Source organism: Coregonus clupeaformis, unplaced genomic scaffold (assembly GCF_020615455.1).
Source record: "Coregonus clupeaformis isolate EN_2021a unplaced genomic scaffold, ASM2061545v1 scaf0077, whole genome shotgun sequence".
Lineage (NCBI taxonomy): Eukaryota > Metazoa > Chordata > Actinopteri > Salmoniformes > Salmonidae > Coregonus > Coregonus clupeaformis.
This window is the reverse complement of record NW_025533532.1, coordinates 762,468-785,728: the sequence shown is the minus strand read 5'-3', so window position 1 is coordinate 785,728 and position 23,261 is coordinate 762,468. Positions and strand designations below refer to the sequence as shown.

General features: G+C 39.5%; 1 protein-coding gene across 41 annotated transcripts in view; it reads right to left on the bottom strand.

Moving 5' to 3' along the window:
- Nucleotides 1–23,261, bottom strand: part of si:ch211-266g18.10 (microtubule-associated protein futsch) — a 176,543-nt gene that overhangs the window by 3,828 nt on the left and 149,454 nt on the right. For 26 of the 41 annotated variants that reach the window (XM_041848386.1, XM_045213059.1, XM_045213058.1 and 23 more), the window contains 4 exons: nt 23,009–23,056; nt 22,039–22,086; nt 15,453–15,500; nt 13,086–13,133 (listed from right to left, as the gene is read on the bottom strand). In XM_041848386.1, the coding sequence (XP_041704320.1) occupies nt 13,086–13,133; nt 15,453–15,500; nt 22,039–22,086; nt 23,009–23,056 (192 nt within the window). Of the gene's footprint in view, nt 1–13,085; nt 13,134–15,452; nt 15,501–21,144; nt 21,738–22,038; nt 22,087–22,919; nt 22,928–23,008; nt 23,057–23,261 lie in introns of those variants that run through there. The other 15 variants (XM_045213062.1, XM_045213070.1, XM_045213074.1 and 12 more) reach the window with 7 other exon arrangements.

The window sequence follows — 23,261 nt, the reverse complement described above, 5'->3', positions numbered from 1 at the left end:
GGTATGCAACAAGCCTGAACCAGGTTTTCCTCTAGGATTTTGCCTGTGCTTATAGCTGTATTCTGTTTACTTTTATCCTAGAAAACTCCCTAGTCCTTGCCGATGACAAGCATACCTATAACATGATGCAGCCACCACCATGCTCGAAAATATGAAGAGTGGTACTCAGCAATGTGTTATGTAGGATTTGCCCCAAACATAACACTTTGTATTCAGGACAAAAAGTTAATTTATTTGGCACATTTTTGGCAGCATTACTTAAGTGCCTTGTTGCAAACAGGATGCATGTTTTGGAATATTGTTATTCTGTATAGGATTCCTTCTTTCACTCTGTCATTTAGGTTAGTATTGTGGAGTAACTAAAATGTTGTTGATCCATCCTCAGTTTTCTCCTATCACAACCATTAAACTCTGTAACTATTTTAAAATCACCATTGGGCTCATGTTGAAATCCCTGAGCAGTTTCCTTCCTCTCTGGCAACTGAGTTAGGAAAGACCCCTGTATCTTTGTAGTGACTGGGGTATTGATACACCATCCAAAGTGTAATTAATAACTTCACCATGCACAAAGGGATATTCAGCATCTGCTTTTTTTATTTTTACACATTTACCAATCGGTGCCCTTCTTTGCAAGGCATTGAAAAATCTCCCTCGTCTTTGTGGTTGAATCTGTGCTTGAAATTCACTACTCGATTAAGGGACCACTATTATTGAAAATGGAATGAGTCCATGCAACTTATTATGTGATTTGTTAAGCACATTTTTACTCCTGATCTTATTTAGGCTTGCCATAACAAAGGGGTTGAATATTACTGATGCCATTCTAAAAATGAATTTACTAAATAATCTACAAAATAATTCCACTTTGACATTATGGGGTACTGTGTGTAAATCAGTGCCCATAATCTCAATTTAATTAATTTAATATTCAGGCTGTAACAAAACTACAGTGGGGGAAGAAAGTATTTAGTCAGCCACCAATTGTGCAAGTTCTCCCACTTAAAAAGATGAGAGAGGCCTGTAATTTTCATCATAGGTACATGTCAACTATGACAGACAAATTGAGAAAAAAAAAATCCAGAAAATCACATTGAAGGATTTTTTATGAATTTATTTGCAAATTATGGTGGAAAATAATTATTTGGTCACCTACAAACAAGCAAGATTTCTGGCTCTCACAGACCTGTAACTTCTTCTTTAAGAAGCTACTCTGTCCTCCACTCGTTACCTGTATTAATGGCACCTGTTTGAACTTGTTATAAGACACCTGTCCACAACCTCAAACAGTCACACTCCAAACTCCACTATGGCCAAGACCAAAGAGCTGTCAAAGGACAACAGAAACAAAATTTTAGACCGGCACCAGGCTGGGAATACTGAATCTGCAATAGGTAAGCAGCTTGGTTTGAAGAAATCAACTGTGGGAGCAATTATTAGGAAATGGAAGACATACAAGACCACTGATAATCTCCCTCGATCTGGGGCTCCACGCAAGATCTCACCCCGTGGGGTCAAAATGATCACAAGAACGGTGAGCAAAAATCCCAGAACCACACGGGGGGACCTAGTGAATGACCTGCAGAGAGCTGGGACCAAAGTAACAAAGCCTACCATCAGTAACACACTACACCGCCAGGGACTCAAATCCTGCAGTGCCAGACGTGTCCCCCTGCTTAAGCCAGTACATGTCCAGGCCCGTCTGAAGATTGCTAGAGTGCATTTGGATGATCCAGAAGAGGATTGGGAGAATGTCATATGGTCAGATGAAACCAAAATAGAACTTTTTGGTAAAAACTCAACTCGTCGTGTTTGGAGGACAAAGAATGCTGAGTTGCATCCAAAGAACACCATACCTACTGTGAAGCATGGGGGTGGAAACATCATGCTTTGGGGCTGTTTTTTCTGCAAAGGGACCAGGACGACTGATCCGTGTAAAGGAAAGAATGAATGGGGCCATGTATCGTGAGATTTTGAGTGAAAACCTCCTTCCATCAGCAAGGGCATTGAAGATGAAACGTGGCTGGGTCTTTCAGCATGACAATGATCCCAAACACACCGCCCGGGCAACGAAGGAGTGGCTTCGTAAGAAGCATTTCAAGGTCCTGGAGTGGCCTAGCCAGTCTCCAGATCTCAACCCCATAGAAAATCTTTGGAGGGAGTTGAAAGTCCTTGTTGCCCAGCGACAGCCCCAAAACATCACTGCTCTAGAGGAGATCTGCATGGAGGAATGGGCCAAAATACCAGCAACAGTGTGTGAAAACCTTGTGAAGACTTACAGAAAACATTTGACCTGTGTCTTTGCCAACAAAGGGTATATAACAAAGTATTGAGTAACTTTTGTTATGACCAAATACTTATTTTCCACCATAATTTGCAAATAAATTCATTAAAAATCCTACAATGTGATTTTCTGGATATTTTTTTCTCATTTTGATGAAAATTACAGGCCTCTCTCATCTTTTTAAGTGGGAGAACTTGCACAATTGGTGGCTGACTAAATACTTTTTTTTCCCCCACTGTAAATGAAGAAAAAGAAAAGGGGTGTGAATACTTTCAGAAGGCACTGTATTTCAGTTTATATAAAGAGGCACTCATTCAGTGTTGGGAGCTACGTAGCGTTTAAAATACATTCATTCGAAGCAGACAGTTTGGCCCCAACTTGCACTATGCAAATAAATTGCCATTGTGAAACCTTCTCCTACATCTTTTTGCCAATTTTGAGATGCATTGAATTGTTCTTTATTTTTTAAAATTATTTTTTTGTACTTTTACCCCCTTTTTCGTGATATCCAATTGGTAGTTACAGTCTTGTCCCATCGCTGCAACTCCCCTACGGACTCGGAAGAGGCGAAGGTCGAGGGCCATGCGTCCTCTGAAACACAACCCTGCCAAGCCGCACTGCTTCTTGACACACTGCTCGCTTAATCCGGAAGCCAGCCGCACCAATATGTCAGAGGAAACACCATCCAGCTGGCGACCGAGGTCAGCTTGCAGGTGCCCGGCCCGCCACAAGGAGTCGCTACAGCGCGATGGGACAAGGAAATCCCGGCCGGCCAAACCCTCCCCTTGCCTGGACAACGCTGGGACAATTGTGCACCGCTTCATGGGTCTCCTGGTCACGGCCAGCTGTGAGCATTGAATTGTTCTAATTGGAAGCTAATAATTCACAAAATATATTTAGCATTAGTAAATCTATGATTTCTATGTACATCTAAACACTACTGTACATGAATACCTTAATTTACAGAGACTGGTTGGGCCTTTTCTTTGGGATTATCTGCTTCAATAAGAGAGAGCACCATCTAACCAATCTTATTTTCTGACTAGTTTTAAACATTGAGCTGTTTATCAACACTTCATGATGTAAGGAATTCATTTATAAATATATGAAATAAAACCTATCGTCGCTGTCTGATGAAAACAGTTGAGAAGTTATTTAAAAGAAAATTAGGGCCAAACCCACTTTTCCTCAGAGCTGTTGGTTTGACATTGTCTTTTGTAGCTTGAGTCTCTGTGTTGCCGGTAAAAATACAAAACATTTAGAGCACAAAAATAAGAATTACACTGCAAGTTAAACACTTGAGTATGCAATATATTGCACATTCTCTGCAAGTAGAAAATGCCAAAATCCCTTTGAGCATGTTTGAGATGCTCTGGTACGACGTGTACGACAGGGTGTTCCAGTTCCCACCAACTTCGCACAGCCATTGAAGAGGAGTGGGACAACATTCCACAGGCTACAATCTGTTGATCAACTCTATGCGAAGGAGATGTGTCTTACTGCATGAGGCAAATGGTGGTTACACCAGATACTGACTGGTTTTCTGATCCACGCCCCTACCTTTTCTTAAGGTATCTTTGACCAACAGATGCATATCTGTTTTCCCAGTCATGTGAACTCCATAGATTAGGGCCTAATTAATATATTTCAATTGACTGATTTCCTTATATGAACTGTAACTCGGTAAAATATTTTTAATTGGTGCATGTTGCGTTTATATTTTTGTTGAGTGTACGTATCAAATCCAATTCTTGAATTCACTCATGAAGTGGAGAATTTACATGGAATTCAATTTGAAATGCAACAATCTTCAAGAATTGAATTTATATTAGACTGTATGAATAGGAATTCAATTGGGATTCTAATTGAATGAGATTCAATATTTTTGCATTTCCCAGTTAATGGAAATAACACATTTAGTATAAAAAATGTACTGCAGGATTTGTTTTAAATCATTTCAACTTGTTATTCTATATTTCCAGTCTAGCTGGGTTACCTGAACAGTGAAATGATCAGCCTGACAGCCTGAGGGAATTTAATTCAGAATTGGAATTTGTGTAATTGTTTGGGATAATATTGAATTGGGAATGACATTTTTGGAATTGACCTTACATTGGAATTAAGAGTAATTTAATTCTCTCTTTAAGACTGACCTGGAATTTGAATTGAATTGCATTGATGGAATTTACAGGGAGAGGGAATCGAATTTGAATTGAATATGTGGAATTAACCCCAACCCTGACTACAGTGATTTTTGAAAGGGCATAACAACTTCACAAAATGTGCAATTCTTTTCAGGCACAGCTTTGGCCTCTTTCCGTGCCACAGGCTCTACATTGCAAGAAACAATACATTTTAAGGGCATATTTGGTCACCTGAAAGGGTAAAGGTCAAAGGGAATTTAAAACAAGAGGGCTGTTAGGAAATGATAGTAAACCCCATAAAAACCAACGAGTCAATTGCAACCAACAGGAGAGAATGTTGCGCTATGCTACGCAATACAGCTGGATTTCTTAAAACGCTAGTAACAGGAGATTACATGCACCTGCATGCTAAACTAAGCTTGATTGCAATGAAAAACCCACAATAATAAACCAGCAGATCAGTTGTTACCGTGTCAAGTGATTAAGATACCAGACAGCTGGTCAAGATTCTCTACTCTTGCCCCCAATGAAATATCGACCTATCAGTAGCAGCGGAAACCGTAAGGCTGATGAATGTAAAAATACTTATTATAGTATAAGAATATATAAGTATTAGGCCTATGTTTAATTCAAATGTTTCACTTTAAATGGTAAAATAATATACGCCATTCGAAATAACTTTATAGACTACATTTTCATTTGATAAAAAAATGAAGTGACTTACAGTAGTGAGTGCATACATTCTAATACTTTTTTCGTACTGGTCTCCCATGGGAATTGAACCCACAACCCTGACGCTGCATGTACCATGCTCTACCAACTGAGCTACACAGGATTTTCTTGATATAGTTACAGATTTCAAATATGGACTGTCCAGAGATATTTTACCTCTGATCTTGATAATGACCATATCAAACCATTTTCTTTAAAAAGACAGTTTTAAGGGATTACATAAATTGGAAACAAATAAAACAATAAGAGTAGGCTACACCAACATTAGTTTTTCATTCATACAACGTGCCGGGTAAATTGCCACAGTAGCGTTGCAGTGGTAAACCAGGAAATACTTTAATTTCCGTGGTACTGAATGATTGTCAAATAGATAAATCGCCCTTAGTCTGCTCACAAAGCAAGTCTAAGTTGTTCCGATGATAACACCAACCAGAGGGAAAGATTGTCTTGAAAAATGTTTGCTGCGATCAGGACTAAAAGATAACCTCAACATCAGCATTAGGGAGGGGTAAATCAGTGGCCAATGTTGGTTTGTCATGCCCTGGCCTTGAGAGGCCGGTTGTCTTTAGTTGGTTTGGTCAGGGCGTGAGTATCTATGTTAGATATTCTATGTTTAGGTTCTAGTTTTGCTATTTCTATGTCTGGCCGGGTATGATTCCCAATCAGAGGCAGCTGTTGCTCATTGTCTCTCATTGGGGATCATACATAGGTAGCCCATTGCCTGCTGTGTATTGTGGGATCTTGTTCCTGTTAGGCTGGTATGTGTATAGCCCTTTGGACTTCACGTTACGTTGTTTCTTGTTTTGTTGAATGTTTATTTAGTTAATAAACATGTATGCTTTTCACGCTGCACCTTGGTCCGACCAGTCTCTCAACATACGTGACATGGTTGCAATTGAGATCAGCTGTGTGGGTGATTTTAGCACGTATTGATTACATTTTACATTTTACATTTTATTGATGGTTTAACGAGAGATCAGCTGGTGATAATAGGGTTGCTTTCGATGGTTGCAATTGGCCCAACATGGATACATATATTCATTGAGGGGGCAACGTAACCAAATGTATTTGATTTCCCTTAATTCAGCAAATAAAACAATAATACAAAAGTAGCATTGGATGAAATGCAACAACATTAGAAGTACTAGTGAGTATGAGCAACAAAAAGTACCTTTCTTAACTGCTGGAGGTCTGGCCTTATCTTTTAGAGCCTCAGGTTCTAAAATAACCATTATTTAGGATAACATTTGTTCTAAATGCAACAACATAATCAGGCAGCTATAGCACTTCTGATGCTGCTAAAGAAGCCTAGGAAGCACCATTGAGCATTAGCAACTTCTAAAGCATTCTGAAGAAGCCAAACACTATCAGTACCTTTCTTAACAGCTACCGGTTTGGCGTTTTCTTTGGGAGTATCTGCTCTGACAGGAGATAATAACATCTGAACAATGTACCTAATTCCTTTACATTCAAACAATGTGCTGATCATGAACATAAGTAGTAGAGCATGTATAACATTACATGCTGTAAGCATGTACAGTATATTCGGAAAGTATTCAGACCCCTTTACTTTTTCCACATTTTGTTATGTTACAGCCTTATTCTAAAATGGATTAAATAGTTTTTTCCCCCTCATCAATCTACACACAGTAACCCATAATGAAAAAGCAAAAAGACTAGAGTCTTCTTGGGTATGACGCTACAAGCTTGGCACACCTGTATTTGGGGAGTTTCTCCCATTCTTCTCTGCAGATCCTCTCAAGCTCTGTCAGGTTGGATGAGGAACATCGCTGCACAGCTATTTTACATTTACATTTTAGTCATTTAGCAGACACTCTTATCCAGAGCGACTTACAGTTAGTGAATACATATTTTTTTATGCTGGCCCCCCCGTGGGAATCGAACCCACAACCCTGGCGTTGCAAACGCCATGCTCTATCAACTGAGCTACATACCTGCCATCCATTCCCTCCCCTACCCTGGATGACGCTGGGCCAATTGTGCGCCGCCCATGAGTCTCCCGGTCGCGGCCGGCTGCGACAGAGCCTGGATTCGAACCAGGATCTCTAGTGGCACAGTTAGCACTGAGATGCAGTGCCTTAGACCACTGCGCCACTCAGGAGTACTCAGGAGATTTTCATGTCTCTCCAGAGATGTTCGATCGGGTTCAAGTCAGGGCTCTGGCTGGGCCACTCAAGCACATTCAGAGACTTGTCCCGAAGCCACTCCTGCATTGTCTTGACTGTGTGCTTAGGGTTGTAGTCCGGTTGGAAGGTGAACCTTCGCCCCAGTCTGAGGTCCTGAGCGCTCTGGAGCAGGTTTTCATCAAGGATCTCTCTGTACTTTGCTCCGTTCATCTTTCCCTCGATCCTGACTAGTCTCCCAGTCCCTGCCCCTGAAAAACATCCCCACAGCATGATGCTGCCACCACTATGCTTCACTGTAGGGTTGGTGCCAGGTTTCCTTCAGACGTGACGCTTGGCATTCAGGCCAAAGAGTTCCATCTTATTTTCATCAGACCAGAGAATCTTGTTTCTCATGATCTGAGAGTCTTTTAGGTGCCTTTTGGAAAACTCCAATAGGGCTGTCATGTGCCTTTTACTGAGGAGTGGCTTTCGTCTGGCCACTCTACCATAAAGGCCTGATTGGTGGAGTGCTGCAGAGATGGTTGTCCTTCTGGAAGGTTCTCCCATCTCCACAGAGGAACTCTGGAGCTCTATCAGAGTGACCATCAGGTTCTTGGTCACCTCCCTGACCAAGGCCCTTCTCCCCTGATTGCTCAGTTTGGCTGGGCGGCCAGCTCTAGGAAGAGTCTTGGTGGTTCCAAACTTCTTCCATTCAAGAATGATGGAGTCCACTGTGTTCTTGGGGACCTTCAATGCTGCAGAAATGGTTTGGTACCCTTCCCCAGATCTGTGCCTCGACACAATCCTATCTCGGAGCTCTACGGACAATTATTTTGACCTCATAGTGCATGTCAGAGCAAAAACCAAGCTGTCAACTGTGGGACCTTATATAGACAGGTGTGTGCCTTTCCAAATCATGTCCAATCAATTGAATTTACCACAGGTGGACTCCAATCAAGTTGTAGAAACATCTCAAGGATGATCAATGGAAACGGGATGCACCTGAGCTCAATTTCGAGTCTCATAGCAAAGAGTCAGAATACTTATGTAAATAAGGTAATTCTGTTGTTACTTTTAATAAATTTGCACAAATTTCTAAAAACCTGTTTTCTCTGTTTTTATGGGGTATTGTGTGTTCATTGATTAGGATTTTTATTTATTTAATCCATTTTAGAATAAGGCTGTAACGTAACAAAATGTGGAAAAAGGGAAGTGGTCTGAATACTTTCCGAATGCACTGTATGAGCCCTTCTTTATAATGTTTTATAAATCAACTGATGTCGATACAGTATCTTTCTATGTGGCAATTTTTCAACAGGTTCGATGTGACATAACTCTGATTCATTATAAGATGATACTGACACATTATCAGCATAAATACTAAAGACAAGTCTTATAATGCATTATGACCGTATTTATTAGAAATCTATTAGTAATTATTTAGATAAAACTGACAATGATGTGTGCTAAAAGCAAAAACTGACCCAAACAAATCTTAATATTATCTCTCTTGGAAGTCAGACACCTTTTGTGACTGGTTTGGCCTTTTCTTTTGGAAGCTTCTATATTAAATGAAAAATGAAATAATAATACGTTATGTTTTTTGTTATATTTATCTCAGCAGGAGAGGATGTTTTCCAACAATCCTGATCCATTTCATATACCAAGCATCTTGTTAGCTAAAACTTAAGGATTTGAAACAACCATGAGAAATAAAATGTGGCTTGAGAATACAACATACTTTGTTATAAGGGTCAACACTGCAGCTGCTAGTTGATAGCAAATGCATATACAGTTGAAGTCGGAAGTTTACATGCACCTTTGCCAAATATATTTAAACTCAGTTTTTCACAATTCCTGACATGTAATCCTAGTAAAAATTCCCTGTCTTAGGTCAGTTAGGATCACCACTTTGTTTTAAGAATGTGAAATGTCAGAATAATAGTAGAGAGAATTATTTATTTCAGTTTTTATTTATTTCATCACATTCCCAGTGGGTCAGAAGTTTACATACACTCAATTCGTATTTGGTAGCAGAAAGAGGAGGAAGGGAAGCGCTACTAAGGTACACAATAGTAAATGTTGGTAGACAGAAGGTGCTCTTTGGTCAAAGGGGTGAATTGGTCATCTAAAAGAAAGGAGGACCAAGGCAAACAAGATTTTTTTTTAATCCAACGCGTTTCGGCTGTTTCTTGTTTCTATTGAACATGCCATACTAATAAAGGCATTTTAATTAATTATATGAAGAGTGCCTTGGTCCTCCTTTCTTTTTAGTATTTGGTAGCATTGCCTTTAAATTGTTTAACTTGGGTCAAACATTTCGGGTAGCCTTCCACAAGCTTCCCACAATAAGTTGGGTGAATTTTGGCCCATTCCTCCTGACAGAGCTGGTGTAACTGAGTCAGGTTTGTAGGCCTCCTTGCTCGCACATACTTTTTCAGTTCTGCCCACACATTTTCTGTAGGGTTGAGGTCAGGGCTTTGTGATGGCCACTCCAATACCTTGACTTTGTTGTCCTTAAGCCATTTTGCCACAACTTTGGAAGTATGCTTGGGGTCATTGTCCATTTGGAAGACCCATTTGTGACCAAGCTTTAACTTCCTGACTGATGTCTTGAGATGTTGCTTCAATATATCCACATAATTTTCCTTCCTCATGATGCCATCTATTTTGTGAAGTGCACCAGTCTCTCCTGCAGCAAAGCACCCCCACAGCATGATGCTGCCACCCCCGTGCTTCACGGTTGGGATGGTGTTCTTCGGCTTGCAAGATAACCCCTTTATCCTCCAAGCATAAAGATGGTCATTATGGCCAAACAGTTCTATTTTTGTTTCATCAGATCAGAGGACATTTCTCCAAAAAGTACGGTCTTTGTTCCCATGTGCAGTTGCAAACCGTAGTCTGGCTTTTTTATGGCGGTTTTGGAGCAGTGGCTTCTTCCTTGCTGAGCGGCCTTTCAGGTTATTTCGATATAGGACTAGTTTTACTGTGGATATAGATACTTTTGTACCTGTTTCCTCCAGCATCTTCACAAGATCCTTTGCTGTTGTTCTGGGATTGACTTGCCCTTTTCGCACCAAAGTACGTTCATGTCTAGGAGACAGAACGCGTCTCCTTCCTGAGTGGTATGACGGCTGCGTGGTCCCATGGTGTTTATACTTGCGTACTATTGTTTGTACAGAGGAACGTGGTACCTTTAGCCGTTTGGAAATTGCTCCCAAGGGTGAAAGACTTGTGGAGGTCCCAATTTTTTTTCTGAGGTCTTGGCTGATTTCTTTGGATTTTCCCATGATGTCAAGCAAAGAGGCACTGAGTTTGAAGGTAGGCCTTGAAATACATCCATATTTTCTTAACTCTATTTTCTTGAAACTGCATTGATGGTTAAGGGTTTTTAAGAAAGCATTTCACGGTAAGGTCTACATCTGTTGTATTTGGCGCATGTGTGAAATTACATTTTGATTTGTGAGCGAGGAAGCAATACTCCTAAGCAGCACTGTTACAGAGGTGCCGTTTAGTCCCAGATCCGCAGTTGCTCAACGACTGGGTTCACTGTGGAGCGAGTTTAGAGGGGTGAGTGTAAGGGAGCTAAGATCTACCATAAACTCACTGCACAGTTTGAAATGCAGTGGCTGGCATGTAGCCTAGCGGTTGAGAGCGATGGGAAAGTAACCGAAAGGTCACTGGTTGGAATCTGCTGTTCTGCCCTTGAGCAAGACAGTTAACCCCAACAAAAACTGCTCCCCGGGCACCGATGACATGGATGTCGATCAAGGCAGCCCCTAGCACGTCTCTGATTCAGAGGTTGGATTAAATGCGGAAGACACATTTCAGTTGCTGGTTCGAATCCCCAAGCTGGCAAGTTGGACAGAATCTGCCATTCTGCCCTTGAGCAATGCAGTTAACCCCCAACAACAACTGCTCCCTGAACGCTGATCATGTGGATGTCTGATTCAGAGGGGTTGGGTTAAATGCCAAGCACGGCGGTACATTGTCAAGCAGAGCGCTCATGTGTGTTGGTGAGGAAGAGGGCACGAGATCAAGTACCAGTACATTTGTTGTGAGTGAAGAGCAATACTGCTAAGCAGCACAGTGAAGCCTGTTACATAAATGCGCATTAAGTTGATCTAGTTCTCGAGTTCTACCGGATGGCTTTCAAAACATCTATACCTTTCTTTATATTAATTGCTTTGGGCTTTTCTTTGGTAAATAGTTTGACAGAAGATAATGTATTAAAATAAATACAATTCCTATTGAAATATTACACTATTCATGAATAATCTAAACAATTATAGGAAAAATTCATAATAAGCTCTTGCCTTTCTTGACAGCTGCTTGTGCAGCCTTGTCTTTTAGTCTCATGTTCTAACATCATATTTCTCAGTGCATATAAGATACATGCAAATACACACATTATATACAGTATTTACTCTAGATACACTGGACACTGATTGTGAGGACTTCAGAAAAATGTAATGGACCCTTTCTTTACAGGTACTGATTTGGCCACTTTTGGTTCCTTAAATTGGAATAAAGAAAAGCGAGTTACAGTTAATAATATAATAGACTGAATTCAAACATTGCATTCCGACTTGAGATACTGGATGTACTTCACTCAAATGTTGACTTCAATAGATCATTTGGCAAAGGTCTGAGTACTTAACTACACTCTGAATAGGGCTCACCGTGAGTAGATCATCAAGTACAGAAGCATTTCAACAACTATATTTTACTTACTTAATAGACATAGTTTATTTTGTCATTATTACTATTGTTACAGGTTTTGGTTTTTCCATTTATGCTTTGAGGTTGACTTTCAGCACGTATAGCACATTGGCACGTAGGGTCACGTCGGTAGTCAGTGTGTGTTAGACCTGTGTGGGCTTGTCCATCTCGTTAGTCGGAAGGTGTTTCATCTGTGCTGGCCCAGGTGATATTTAAGAGTGGCTGGCCCAGTGCTCCAGTTGTCTTGAGAGATGTGGAGGGTTAACACCTTTAGTTGGCGCTCCCTATTTTGATTTCTAGACAAACAATCTGATCTTCCCTGTTTTCATTTTTGCTCAACTTTTTGGTTTGCTTCCTGTCTTTAAGTTTGGTGTGGGTTTTTCTTTTGTTTGACTCTTCTTAGGCAAATTTAGTGGGCGCTCATGGTGGGTGTGTTTTAGGTCCCAGTTGATGCTAGTCAACTTTCAGTGGACACCCCCATGAGTGTCTCTCAGAACCACTCCTAAAACCCCACCTGTTTAGTTTTGGTTATTGTTTGTGACTTTGTTAGTTCCCATTTCTGTTTGAGTGACAATGTTTTTATTTTCTTGCTGGGGAATGTAACACTAAGGCTCTATTCTTTCATAAAATGCTAATAAACCCATTTACAATCAGTTCAACTTGTATTACAATAACATCCCTTTCTAAAGGGAGTGGCGCAGTGGTCTAAGGCACTGCATCGCAGTGCTAGCTGTGCCACTTGAGATCCTGGTTCGAATCCAGGCTCTGTCGTAGCCGGCCGCGACCGGGAGACCCATGGGGCGGCACACAATTGGTCCAGGGTAGGGGAGGGAATGGCCGGCAGGGATGTAGCTCAGTTGGTAGAGCATGGTGTTTGCAATGCCAGGGTTGTGGGTTCAATTCCCACGGGGGGCCAGTATGAAAAAATTAAAATAAATAATGTATGCACTCACTAACTGTAAGTCGCTCTGGATAAGAGCGTCTGCTAAATTACTAAAATGTAAATGTAAAGACAATTGGTTTGCATTATACACTTTATTACACTAAAGGTATTATTTAGATGAAGATAAAGGTTATTACCATTTTTTTCAGGTGCTGGTTTAGCCCTCTCTTTTGGAGACTCATGTTCTACAATAAAAAGCATGCAAAATAATATTTGTGACAGAAATATATCCAAATAAAAAATGTACTGGACTGCTACTTCAACAGCTAATGAGCACGAATGAAAACTAGAGGGCACTACTGCGCATAAGCAACTAATTGCTACTAATGCAAGCACTACAGTAGTACCTTTCTTTAAATGGGCTGGTTTGGCCTTATCTTTAAATATATCTGGCCCAACAGGGAAGAATGCATTTGATACAGATTTAGATCTTATTCATATGTATGTACAACATTTATCATGAACTTCTATCTATTCTAGACAACTTAATTTAAAAATATATATATTTAACCTTTATTTTGACAGGGAAGTATTTTACAGATGAACCCTGTATAATGTCTGCAGACTCGTTTCAACTTTAGCTTTATGCACGAAGTGATTTTGTCTGTCTGTAACCAAGGGAAAGTGGTCTTGTTTCAATTGTACTAAATGCTTTTGTATTTTCTCATGTTGAGAAATCCATCTGAGAACATTCCCGCAAGATGAGACTGCCTTTGTTACAACCACTAGACTCTCCCGTAACGCAATCGGAGATGCGAGCTCCACAGCCAAAGAAAATCTATCCTTTGTCCAGAAAATGTGATGTGTCGCTCTACATGCAAATTAGGTGTCAGAGGTCATGTGTTATGACATTTTTATCCTTGGCTGTGACGTGTTAATACCCATGATGCGAAGCAGAGTGGCGTAGACCACCACAGCCATGATAATGTCATAACACATGGACTCGAATGTATTATTACGGGTTACCAGCATTAAAATGCAAGATTCTTTCCCAAACCATGATTTTTGTTTCAACAAAATGTGATGCTACATACACTAACACTGGTTGTCAAGTGCAATTTTAGGCATTGACTGCCATGTAAAGCAAAACTACCCAAGCACTGGTTGATAGTTCCAGAACTATGGCAAACAAAAATGGTTGCTATGGAGGTTAAACAAAGCTTCAGCCCCCCCACCCCCCCCCCACCCCCACTTGCTAGCTAGCCAACTACACAGCTAACAAAATCACTTCGGGCTGAAGCTTTGTTTGACCTGTTTTTCTATTGACATTTATTTGTATATATCCATAAAAATTATGCGGATTCATGATTTTGACTGGCTGAGAAAAGCTGCTATTGTCTCTTCCTGACTCCCCACACATTCTTATTGGACACAATGGAGATCCAATTTCAATATTGCAACAATGTTGCAAATGTCGGAGATAATGTCTAAATGCTTTTTACAGTGGAGATCAAGTTTATAAATTGCATGGCAGGGCAGTGGATCTGTAAAAGTAGTGGTAGTAGTGCGTTGCTAGGTAACAATGTAAACGATTGCACTTTTTATGAATGTACTGGGCATGTGTATGTTGTCTAGTATATCATGGGCAGGATAGGCTCTAACAATGGGAATTCCAAACCACCTGTTGTATAAACAGAAATGTCTGTCAGAACTGGTCCAGTTATAGGTGCAACTTAATGTCTAAATTAAACAATGTGACAACTATTCACGTACAACAAAAGTTGGCCTCCATTTTTCTCCCGCAAAAAAATCCCGCAATCAGCAGACCAGAGCCATGGCAAATGTGATATTTTCAGGTCACCTTTAGATTAGTCTTTTGTGACAGACAAAAACATTGCAATCTTACGTCATGCAGTCATTATTCAGCTATGTAAGGAACAAAACGTCTGTTGCACTGGTTTGTTGCATTAATTATTTGGACAAATCATGATTTCGCTGAGGGAGGTGACCCTACAGCTGGCATCATTTTGATTTTTGGAAGGGGAGGGCTTGGTCATTGGCAGAGGCTTTCAAGAGTGAGGTGGAGGGTGTTGGGTGTACTTGTCCAAAACTCACAAAACATTTGGTTCTGGGTGTTGAGATTACCTGTAGATGCGCCTGCACAGATCTGAGCAAACACTGTGCCTAGTTATTAAAAGGAGTATCTGTAGGGAGTGTATACTAAAAGTCAGTTTAGTTGACAGTCAGTCCAAACCCCAGGGTTTGTATCTTAGAGGTTCTTCAACTGTATCATGCTGAAAACGGTATAACATTTACCGACGTACAGCCCTTCGCTGTTTCACATCCTGAGACTTTGTGGGAGAAAATGTGACCTAACTTTTCTCAAGATTACATTGACGGGGGGTTCTGATCCTAGATCAGCACTCCTACTCCGAGTCGCTTGATACATATGGGTCCCAGATCTGTGCATTTTGCTCACATTGTTTAGACAAAGAAAATGTCACCACTGGTGAAAATTAACAAATTCTGTACAGTGTTGTACTATTTTAAAGATAATGTCTCACCTTTCTTTACAGCTGTTTGTTTGGTCTTTTCTTTTGGTGCTTCAGGCTCTGTGTGTACAAATAAGAACAAAATGTAAATTGTTGCACAGCACAATGACAGACTTGAAATGTCCAATGCAGCCGCTTTTATGACAATATCAAATCATTTCTAGGTAACAATTAAGTACATTACTGTGATTTGTTTTTTAAAGAAAAAATGGTCAGAAAGAAACAAAAATAGATTCTTAGCAAAGAGCGATTTCTGAAGTAAGAATCTTGCTCGGACTGTCTGGGAGTAGTCTGAGTGGGGAGGGGAAAACTGAAAACTAGCTGTTATTGGCAGAGTTTTGGAACTCTTTCTTATTGGACTATTAGCTAATTTACCACCTGGTGATGTCACCAGGCAGGCCAAAACTCCATCCCACCAAAACAGGCAAATTTCAGGTGGTCTTTTCAAACAATTCTTACACTAAAAGGGCATTATCATGATTTTCACAGTATTATTCCAACCTCAGTGTGGATATATATATATATATATATATATATATATATATATATATATATATATATATATATATATCATACATACACACACACACACACACACACACACAGGAAAATCATGTTTTCGACTGCACTGGGCCTTTTAAGAAATTATTAAAGTTTGGCAGCCCCTCAAATTGCTTTGTTACATAAAAAAGCTTCAACGCAGCTTAACGTCAGCAGCTGAACACTACGTAAATACCTGTCGTTACAGGGACAGGTTTGGCCTTCTCTTTGGAACCCATTGGTAGTATAGGAAATAAATGTTAGCGTACATTACGGTCAGTGGAGGCTGCTGAGGGGAGGATGACTCATAATAATGGCTGGAATGGAGTCAATGGAATGGCATCAAACACGTCAAACACGTGGTTTCCATGTGGTTGATACCATTCCATTGACTCCATCAAATACATTATTATGAGCTGTCTTCCCCTCAGCAGCCTCCACTGATTTCAGTGTTGGTCAAAAGGGGTTGAATAGTTCTGTAAAGTTATCAAAAGGGGTGTGAATCCATTATGTATATTGTTTTGTTTAGTTACAAAAATTGATTTCACAGTATTAAAAAACATACACAGAGAACATACAGAGCCTTCAGAAAGTATTCACACCCCTTGACTTTTTCCACATTTTGTTGTGTTACAGCCTGAATTGTCACTGGCCTACACACAATAACTCATAATGTCAAAGTGAAATTATGTTTTTGGAAATGTTATTAATAAAAAAATGAAAAAAATGAAATGTCTTCAGTCAATAAGTATTCTACATATTTGTTATGGCATGCCTAATTAAGTTCAGTAGTGAACACTTGCTTAACAAGTCACATAAGTTGCATGGACTCACTCTGTGTGCAATAATAGTGTCTAACATGATATTTTAATGACTTCCTCATCTCTGTACCCCACACGTACAATTATCTGTAAGGTCCCTCAGTCGAGCAGCTAATTTCAAACACAGATTTAACCATAAAGACCAGAGAGGTTTTCCAATGCCTCGCAAAGGGTAGATGGGTAAAAATAAAAAAGAAGAAATTGAATATCCCTTTGCGCATGGTGGTGGTATTAAACTTTGGATGGTGTATCAATACACCCAGTAACTACAAAGATACAGGCGTCTTTCCTAACTCAGTTAACGGAAAGGAAGGAAACCGCTCAGAGATTTCACCATGAGGCCAAATGTGACTTTAAAACAGTTACATAGTTTAATGGTTGTGATGGAAGAAAACAGGATGGATCAACAACATTGTAGTTACTTCACAATACTAACCTAATTGACAGAGTGAAAAGAAGGAAGCCTGTACATTTCTTGTTAACAGACTATAGTTTTGGCAATTGGTTAGGACATCTACATTGTGCATGACACAAGTAATTTTTCCAACAATTGTTTACAGACAGATTATTTCAATTATAATTCACTGTATCACAATTCCAGTGGGTCAGAAGTTCACATATACTAAATTGACTGTGCCTTTAAACAGCTTGGAAAATTCCATGGCTTTAGAAGCTTCTGATAGGCTAATTGACATCATTCGAGTCAATTGGAGGTGTACCTGTGGATGTATTTCAAGGCCTACCTTCAAACTCAGTGTCTCTTTGCTTGACATCATGGGAAAATCTAAAGAAATCAGCCAAGACCTCAGAATTTGTTTTGTAGACTTCCACAAGTCTGGTTCATCCTTGGGAGCAATTTCCAAACCCCTGAAGGTACTATGTTCATCTGTACAAACAATAGTACGCAAGTATAAACACCATGGGACCATGCAGCCGTCATACCACTCAGGAAGGAGACGCGTTCTGTCTCCTAGAGATGAACGTACTTTGGTGCGAAAAGGGCAAATCAATCCCAGAACAACAGCAAAGGACCTTGTGAAGATGCTGGAGGAAACAGGTACAAAAGTATCTATATCCACAGTAAAACAAGTCCTATTTCGACATAACCTGAAAGGCTGCTCAGCAAGGAAGAAGCCACTGCTCCAAAACCCCCATAGAAAAGCCAGACTATGGATTGCAACTGCACATGGGGACAAAGATCGTCATTTTTGGAGAAATGTCCTCTGGTCTGACGAAACAAAAATAAAACTGTTTGGCCATAATGACCATCGTTATGTTTGGAGGAAAAAGGGGAAAACTTGCAAGCCGAAGAACACCATCCCAACCGTGAAGCACGGGGGTGGCAGCTTCATGCTGTGGGGGTGCTTTGCTGCAGGAAGGACTGGTGCACTTCACAAAATAGATGGCATCATGAGGAAGGAAAAATATGTGGATATATTGAAGCAACATCTCAAGACATCAGTCAGGAAATTAAAGCTTGGTCGCAAATGGGTCTTCCAAATGGACAATGACCCCAAGCATACTTCCAAAGTTGTGGCAAAATGGCTTAAGGACAACAAAGTCAAGGTATTGGAGTGGTCATGACAGAGCCCTGACCTCAATCCTATAGAAAATGTGTGGGCAGAACTGAAAAAGTGGTTGCGAGCAAGGAGACCTACAAATCTGACTCAGTTACACCAGCTCTGTGAGGAGGAATGGACCAAAATTCACCCAACTTATTGTGGGAAGCTTGTGGAAGGCTACCCAAAACGTTTGACCCAAGTTAAACAATTTAATGGCAATGCTACCAAATACTAATTGAGTGTATGTAAACTTCTGACCCACTGGGAATGTGATGAAAGAAATAAAAGCTGAAATAAATCACTCTCTACTATTATTCTGACATTTCACATTCTTAAAATACAGTGGTGATCCTAACTGACCTAAAACAGGGCATTTTTACTATAATTAAATGTCAGGAATTGTGAAAAACTGAGTTTAAATGTATTTGGCTAAAGTGAACTTCCGACTTCAACTGTAAATGACTAAAATGTAAACGTGTTGTTCCTACTTGATTCAGAACCTCAGGGTGTGAAAGAGATGGCCAAACCAGCCCCTCTTAAGAAAGGTACAGTATATGGATTTAGTTTCCTTGCACACACATTCATGTCTTCAATCAAGTCAATACCCTTTGACTGTTGTTTAGAGGGTCTCATTCAAAACTGTTCTGTATTTGACTTAGAACCTGAGGCTACAAAAGAGAAGGCTATACCAGCAACTGTAACGAAAGGTACAGGTGTCGTTTTTGTTCATTTTCAAAGATCTGAGGTCTTGGCTGATTTCTTTTGATTTTCCCATGATGTCAAGCAAAGAGGCACTGAGTTTGAAGGTAGGCCTTGAAATACATCCACAGGTACACCTCCAATTGACTCAAATGATGTCAATTAGCTTATCAGAAGCTTCTAAAGCCATGACATCATTTTCTGGATTTTTCCAAGCTGTTTAAAGGCACAGTCAACTTAGTGTATGTGAACTTCTGACCCACTGGAAATGTGATACAGTGAATTATAAGTGAAATAATCTGTCTGTAAACAATTGTTGGAAAAATTACTTGTGTCATGCACAATGTAGATGTCCTAACCAATTGCCAAAAACTATAGTTTGTTAACAAAAAATGTGTGGAGTGGTTGAAAAACGAGTTTTAATGACTCCAACCTAAGTGTAAGTAAACTTCCGACTTCAACTGTAGCAGACACTCTTATCCAGAGCGACTTACAGTTAGTGAGTGCATACATTTGTATTTATTTGTATTATTTTCATACTGGCCCCCCATGGGAAACGAACCCACAACCCTGGCGTTGCAAGCGCCATGCTCTACCAACTGACCTACACGGGGCAATAATGCTATGTAATTTCTTGTTCCTACTTTATTCAGAACTTGAGGGTGTGAAATCAACATCAGGTTTAGGACAAAATGGTTTTGCTTGTCCTAAAGCTGATCATTTCACAAATGTAGTGAAATGACAAAACATCACAAAGTCATACAAACATTACATTTCAGTTGAATATTGTGTAGTGTTGATTGACAATATAGGCTGTGAGGGGAGGATAGCGGTTGTATATTGAAGGGAAAATATACAATTTCTCAGTACATATAAACCACATGCAATCTACTGTACATAGTATAAACATGTAAAAACAGACCGAACACTTTCGCAGAAGGATTCACAAAAAGGTTACTTTGTAAAAAAAAAAGATACAGCTGAAGTAAATCAATCCCTTTTAAAGGGGATTCATGGTTCTAATTCTGCTTATTAAAATTAACTAAAACAAAACAAATGGTGTTTATATAAAACTATAACTATTATATAACAACTTTGTCCCTAACCTGTTTGGAGAGCTCCTTGGTGTTCATGGTGCCGCTTGCTTGGTGGTGCCCCTTGCTTAGTGGTGTTGCAGACTCTGGGGCCTTTCAGAACAGGTGTATATATACTGAGATCGTGTGACAGATCATGTGACACTTAGATTGCACACTGGTGGACGTTATTTAACTAATTATGTGACTTCTGAAGGTAATTGGTTGCACCAGATCTTATTTAGGGGCTTCATAGCAAATGAATACATACGCACGCACCATTTTTTTGTTATTTATTTTTTAGAATTTTTTGAAACGTTATTTTTTTCATTTCACTTCACCAATTTGGACTATTTTGTGTATGTCCATTACATGAATTCCAAATAAAAATCAATTTAAATTACAGGTTGTAATGCAACAAAATAGGAAAAACACCAAGGGGGATGAATACTTTTGCAAGGCACTGTATATGTTGCCCTAGAAGACTAAATAAACTCTTGCTCATCAGAATGTCATACATTGATAGAATGAATGCTTCAATCTAGTTGACATCGGTAAAGTTTCTCTGTCATCTCTGCTTCATTCGAGGAGCAAAGGCGTTTAGGGACCAGCGGATCAAATGCAATAAAAATGTATAAAAAATAGGATTTTCTGTGCAAAATTTCCAAATGACATCGAAGGGCGGGCCAGAATTGGATTTCCATTTTGACTTGGGAACAGGAGTGGAGAAATAGGATTTCTTTCTTTCAGCATCGAAGAGAGAATGCAAAATGTCTGTAGAGGTGCTGTCATTATCAGCTGATAGTATTTCAACCACATAAAATGTGCATCCAAGCCAAACTGAAATCTTATCAGAAACATGTTGGGTTGTTTTCACAGCTTTCAATTTTCTTTAGCCCTATGGATTTAAGGTATTGTTTTGTCTTTATTCAACCCGCCCGCCACCCACCCGCCCTTCATCCATTTCATGATCATAAACCCACCCTCCCTCCGGATATAACAGCAGGGACTGCAGGTTATGAGTCAACCCGTGCATCACTACTAGACACTAATTTTTTTTTATGCCTTTCTCAAACCTTAACCCTTAACTTAACCACTCAGATTAATGCCTAAACTTAAGTTTTAGTTTCACTTTTGCAGAGTTTGACTGACAGCTAAGATATGGCACAACATGGCGTAATTAAAACTTCAAGCCATGGTGTACATTTTGTGGCAGCTAAGATAAGGCACCACATGGCGTATTTAAAACGTCAAGCCATGGCATAATTCTGTTGCGGCTTTTTTGTGAGTGCTTGTTTTGTCTGCTTTTTAACCTCAATCTCTGTGAAATGGAAAGAGCATGCTCACAACCAGAAACAACATAAAAAACAATGTTGATATACAACCAGAAACATTAAAGATGAATGGCAGCCAGTGATTCCTTGCTGATTAATTTACCACAGTGAGGATTTGGTTTTAACTGGCAAAATTTTAAACACATTGTTCACCAGAAAGCATGATGCAATAGCAGCGCATTTCAGAGTAGCCCACTACAGTACAAATTGAAGCTACAAGTGGCACCTTTCTTTACAGGGACTAGTTTCGACTTTTCTTTAGAAACCGCTGGTGATAAAAAATACATAATATTATCCTAAGATTTCAGACTTCTCATCATAACACCATGTTACTGAGAACTGATTAATGAACCCAAACAATACAAATACTGTAATAGGTCCTGCATATAGTGTAAGTGTCCTATATTCACGTAATACCAAGGACACTTTGCATGGGCTAATGAGCAGTTAAGCAGAACATGCTCTGAATTGAAAACAAACCATTCTGCTGGTGGATCATAAGGCTAATTCTGTACTTCACATAGAAATACTTTTCATTTACTGGAAGTGAACATGTTGAGTACATTTACCTTTTGTAGGAGCCACTGGTTTGGTCTTCTCTTTGCGAGCCTCTGATTCTAAACCAAACAAGAATCAACAAATGTTCAGTTCTTTGACAGGACATTCAGTCCAATGATTATGCAAGATATAGCTAGGTAGCTAGGACACCCCTGCAGCTACTAACCTACAGCACTGAGGAAAGCCTCTAAGAAGCATTCATAAATCTACCTCTATGGAAGCGAAACAGTGCTTGGTAGCTGACTTTCTTTTCATGGACTGGTTTGGCCTATCCTTTCATAGTCTCTGGTTATGCCATTATACCATTTCCTAACTTTAAAGAAATAGCATGAACAAAGAAACTTGGATCAAGTCTCTGATGTTTTGGTCTTCTCTTTCAGGAGAGACTAAATCAAATGGAACAAAGATACCTTTAACTGTAGATAGGCCTACAGGAACATAATCCACATTAACAACTTAAATGTACAGTATATAATAATAAATATATAGATGCTTTTGAAACAATTCATAAACAAATCCCTTGCTATATGGGTAGTGAAAGGGTACCTGATGTAAGGACCTTTTATCACCTATGACTTTTCTGTTGAAGGATTTTTTAAACATCTATGAAGTGTTTATGAAGACTTTACGAATGCTCTATGAAGCATTCATAGGTGCTGCTAATATGCGGCTATATGATTAGTCAAATGTAATCCCATGTGAAATCTTCCCCTTTCTCTTGAAAACCCCCATTGTAAATCAATGAAGTGGCATATCTCAACATTCTAAACCATCTCTAGTTTAACTTACAGAAATATTTATTATGCATATAATTTGGAAGGAATTTAATACCTTTCTTCATAGACACAACTTTACCTCTCTCCTTTGTAATAGAAGCATTTCTATGACTTACATCAGGTTCTGTGAAAAATATACATTTTTACACGTCATGGAGAGTTGAGAAAATTAAGTTTGTTTAAAGTGTGACACATTTTTTTTAACCTTTTGTAGGAGCCGCTGGCTTGGCCTTCTCTTTGGGAGCCTCAGGCTCTAAAAACATCAACAGAGGATACTATTTTTACTATTTATAAGAACAGTGATAAATTACATGCAAGCAAGCACCTATACAGCATCTCTACAATTGTAAACATAGTCTAATGAGCATGAACAAGTATTAAGAAATGAGTTACAAACAAACAAAAACATGTCAGAATGATTGGTCAGAGTGTACAGGAAATTCTGGATGTCCCCTAAC